Source organism: Schistocerca gregaria, chromosome 2 (genome assembly GCF_023897955.1).
Source record: "Schistocerca gregaria isolate iqSchGreg1 chromosome 2, iqSchGreg1.2, whole genome shotgun sequence".
NCBI lineage: Eukaryota > Metazoa > Arthropoda > Insecta > Orthoptera > Acrididae > Schistocerca > Schistocerca gregaria.
The window spans coordinates 905,103,182-905,107,706 of record NC_064921.1 but is presented as its reverse complement, the minus strand read 5'-3'; the positions used below and the strand labels follow the sequence as shown (position 1 = coordinate 905,107,706).

General features: G+C 56.9%; 1 protein-coding gene across 1 annotated transcript; it reads right to left on the bottom strand.

Annotated features, from left to right (window-relative positions):
- Window positions 1–2,184: 2,184 nt before the first annotated feature.
- LOC126336043 (proteoglycan 4-like) lies at window positions 2,185–2,697 on the bottom strand. The gene has a single exon (XM_049999523.1). The coding sequence runs from the start codon at window positions 2,695–2,697 to the stop codon at window positions 2,185–2,187; it is 513 nt and encodes a 170-aa protein (XP_049855480.1).
- Between the last annotated feature and the right edge of the window lie 1,828 nt (window positions 2,698–4,525).

The window sequence follows — 4,525 nt, the reverse complement described above, 5'->3', positions numbered from 1 at the left end:
CTGCAAAGGCGTCAGGCAGGACGCTGGCTTTCGCGTCGACCTGTAAAGGCGGTATTCGCTGTCGACGGTTTAGGAAGGACTTTACCACCCTCCATGCACTGCCATCCTCAGGATTGAGGGTAGATACAAGGTCTTCCCATTCCTGGTTCTGGTGATGCTCGACTGCTGCCTTAATTTCCCGTCTCATGCGGTTTAATCGGCGCTTCGTGTCTGCCATTCACGAAACAGTCGGTTCTTCTCGGTGATCGCGTCCAGGATAGGGCGCGGTAGCTGTCGCGAGAAGTCTCGTGGTCCTTGGCGACGTCTCGGAGTGGCTTCCTCCGCTGCTCGAGTATTCTTCGGGTGAAGAATGCTAGGGCGGCGTCTGCCCCTACCACGGCGGGGTTTGGCGCGTCCTCGAGCAGTTCGAGCGCTTTCATCTGAAAGCGCTCGGCGTCGAGCCTGCGATAGCTCGGACGGCTGTCTGGGAGAGAAGTTCCGGCCAAGTCGAGGCCAAAAATGACCGGTACGTGGTCGGAGGAGAGAACGTTCCGCGTCTCGGCGGTCGCGAAGTGCCCGATGCCCTTCAGAAGGGCAATATCGAGCTCGTCGGGCTGTCCCCGTGCAGGGAACATCGTGGGGTCAAACGGCCCCACGGTGATCGCGCCGTTGCGGTGAACAACGCGGGGGAGGCGGCGCCCGCTGCGGCTAACAGTTCGCGAGTTCCATTCGGTGTGTTTCGCATTGAAATCCCCGGCAATGAAAACTCGCCCCTCCAGCGACAGCAGGACGTCGAAGTCGGCTTCGTCTAGTGGTCTGCTAGGCTGCCGATAGACCGACACGAAACAATCTTTCCGGCGGTGGTGTTGACGGCCACTCCTGGGGTTTCCAGCGCTTTGAGCGCCGGCAGTTGAACTCAGTGGTGGCGCAGTGACTTCTTCACGTAGATGACAGTGCCGCCCCCATGGGTGGCTCTGTCATCTCGGTAGCAGCAAAAGTTTGCTGCTCGCACTTCGACCCCAGGTTTGAGGAAGGTCTCCTGCACAAGGCAGATTTCGATCGCCTCGTCCCGTAGGAATTGGCGAAACTCGCCCTGCTGAGGGTGGAGACCCTGAGCGTTGAACGTGCACATGGTTAACCCATAGATATGGTCGTTATCCATATTAGGGCTGGCTTCTCCCAGCGGTGGCCTGGAGGGCCGCCGTCATTGCTCCCACGAGGACTGGTAGCTGCGTCATCAACTGGCTGAGTGACCGCAGAAGCGCGGGTAGCTCGGTGGAGTCTTCCTTCGCCGTTTCGGGAAGGTTTGACTCCCTCGCGACATTTCCCCTAGCCGGCAGCGGAGCGGCGCGCTGGGAACGCCCTGCGCAGGCGGCAACCCCTCCTACAGCCGCGGGCGCCGGCAAGCCGGCCTCCCCGACTGCAGGCGGTGCCGCGGGCGAGGGCAGCTGCGACGGCTGCGGTGCCGGTGCGGCCTCCCCTGCGAGCGGCCGTGGCCTCTCGGAAGGGGCGGCCGGCTTCCCCTTAGCAGCGTCCGCGAAGCTGCGATCGGGTTTACGCGGCTGGCGAGTTTCCCGCTCTTGAATGCGGCGCATCCCCGGTAACAGACGACATGGTCCCCGTTACAGTTGCAGCACGTCGGTCGGTCTTCCTTCTTCTCGGGGCAGTCCCGCGACTGGTGCTCCTCGGCGCACTTGCAGCAACGCACAGGTATCCTGCAGAACTTTGCCACGTGGTCCATGCGTTGCCAGTTGAAGCACTGTGCTCGCCTGCCTTTCGCGCGGAGTGGCTCGACTTTCACGTCGAAGTCGGCAATGTTTGCAACCTGAAAAATTTTCTGGTTGTCCACATTGTCAACTAAGACCACAAGGAAGAAGGGCGGGTCCCTGTGGGTCCTGGGCGACCTCATCAGGCCGACGTGGCGGGTCTGGAAGCCGAGTTCCTCCAGCTGCCGCTGTAGGAACGCCGGTTCCATCTTCATCGGCAGATGACGGATGACGACCTTCAGCTGCTTCAGCTGCTCCGTACTCTGCGTGTAGCAGAACAACTTCTTGGTCTCACAGAGTCTCATGAGTTTCGCATGATCCTACAAGGACTCCGCTCTGACCTTGTAAATATATGTCTCCGCGAACATCTTCAGCGGTTTTGCGATGGAGCACAGCATCTCTCGGAGTTCGCTGTACTCCTTACTCCAATGAATGGTGATCAGCGGAGGGCGGCGGGGCGGTTTCGTCGCCGTAGTCGGTGTTGTCCCGTCCCCGTCGGTCTCGGCGATAGATCTGCAAAACGGTTTGCAACCTCGACCTGTTCTGGCGTCACCGGTCCAAACGACCTGGGTTTCGCCGTGTGGCGACGGGAGGGCGCGATGAAGCCTTCTTCATCCGGCTTCCTCGGTGATGCAGTCGTCATTCTGCGGCGTACCCTCCTCTTCTTCCGCTTGGCGCGACCGGAACTTGCCTGGGGGGAGGGAGTGTCCTCTACGGCCGCGGCTGGGCGCTTCCGCGAGGTTTTCTCGACCTCGACAGGCTTGTCAGGTGTTGCCAGCCTGGACGTCGGTGAGGGCGTGGCGGCTTCAGTAGCCACCACGGCTGGTGCAACTGCTGGCACTGGCGCGGCAGCTGTCGTGGCAACTGCGACATGCAAATGACTGTCGCGAAACGCAGGCAACCGAGACCGGAGTATCGTTAGAGCCTCCACCCTGTCCGCGTCTGTTTCCATAGCCAGATGTTGCACAGCGATGCGGTACTCTTAAGGAGTCAGCATGGCCATGGTGGCGGAGAGATCCTCCTTTGTCAGGTGGAACGGCGGCTCGATCCGTCGTCTCGGCAGAGAGAGCGTGCGGGCGCGGCGCCGTCCGTTCGCGGAAGTTTCCACGTTCGTCCGACGCCCGCGAGCAACACTCTCACTCGTCGGTGGTGGGGGGCCAGACGCTGCCGTCGTCCGGGAAACTTCCCTTAGACCGCCATCTGCCTCACCCTCAGTCTCGCCGAGGCGATCGTCTCGTTCGAGCTCCTCGTACACGACAATATTGCCTCATTTGAAAGACACGACACTTTGCTTTTTCAGACAATGGGGTCACGCCACGTGGATTTTGCCGCACGAGTTCCTAAAGGCCGTTGCAGGCTGTCGACTCTGAAAGAGAAAGACGCTGGTTTGCGAGAACACGCAAGGCGAGTAGCCAAACGCGTGAACCCGCGCAGCCGATCGCTACAGTATCACGAGCGAGAGGTTTGCCTCGGCAACTTCAGCACAGAGCGTCCGCACACTTCGGCAGCCACAGCGCAAGGTGATCCTTCTGTGTCTCTTCCCCCAGATTTAAGGACCCTAGAACACCGCGGGACAGCTCCATGGAGGTTCCGCCTTCGCCTGCTCTCTTCCTACCGATGGAGCTGGACCCGCTCACACCACAGCAGCCGATGCCTTCTACATCGGGTTATTGGCCTTAGGAGGTGATCGCGTACACTTCTGGTCGTTTTCCAGAGGACGTTCCCGCCAGAGCGCAGATCGAGGTACGACTGCAGGCAGTTGGCGTCGCCCCTGCAGCCGCAGCTCTGGCCCAGCGGAGCGTCCACCCTCCTCCTTGCCCGCCGTTGTCGCGCTCCCTACACGACGACCGTGGGTCGGACGCTTTGGGGATGAAGGGGGGGGGGAGGAGGAATATTCCTGCGTTACGGCAAGCGCCGGTACGACGATAAAGAACGGGAGAGTAGAGTGGAGTGTGAGATGACGTCAGCCGATAGTACGCTGACTAGGACAACACCAAGACAGGAGCGGCATCCAGGCCAAGAGAATATAAGCACCGCTCTATCTGGCCGCCAGCGGAGTAGACGAAGAGCCGTCATAAAAAACGCTACAGCAGTGACTTCTGAACGGTTTTGTTTTGCTTGCATTGAAAATGCATCTTCCAAGGACTTTGTTTATTTGCACGTCATCATTTGCTTGCGATACACTTTTGTGAATGCGCAGAGTTAAGTACTGTCTATTTAACTTACTGTAATAAACTCCATTAATACGAGTTGCTTGAATTGTTATCTAGCAGTCCGAGAAAACAGCTTTCTAGGCAGTCTATATTAGACGAGTGGGCATGATAAGGTAAAATTTGCAGCACAGTTCCTCACAGTAATATCTCATATTCTTTTCTCCTCCAGGTCAGTAAGGAGGTGCGTTCAGAACTTCCTGAAAAGGAATCGGCCTCAACTATTCTCAGATATTGTTATGGCCTATTATCGAGCTCGTCTCTGATGTGTTTTGTTTCCACTATTAACACGCAGTTCAAGGAGTTTTCCAGGTTTCATTTTCCTACATACATACATACATTTCGCTGGGTGAGCTTTTCCTTTAGGGTCGAATTTCTTTAGTTCATCACTTTACTTGGCTATGTCATGTTTCACCTTTTATACTATTTAAGCTTCAATAAGCTCATTAATTTTGGATATTGCATATTTCAGACTTTTTACGACTTTACCTTTAAGTTATTCGATATTTTGGATTATGTTAGTGCCTAAGATTTGGTTTCTACCATGAATGTATGTATCAATAGCCATAA

Bases quoted from the DNA above. Each gene is read 5' to 3' on its own strand.
- LOC126336043 (XM_049999523.1), bottom strand. From the start codon at position 2,697: ATGGAAACAGACGCGGACAGGGTGGAGGCTCTAACGATACTCCGGTCT.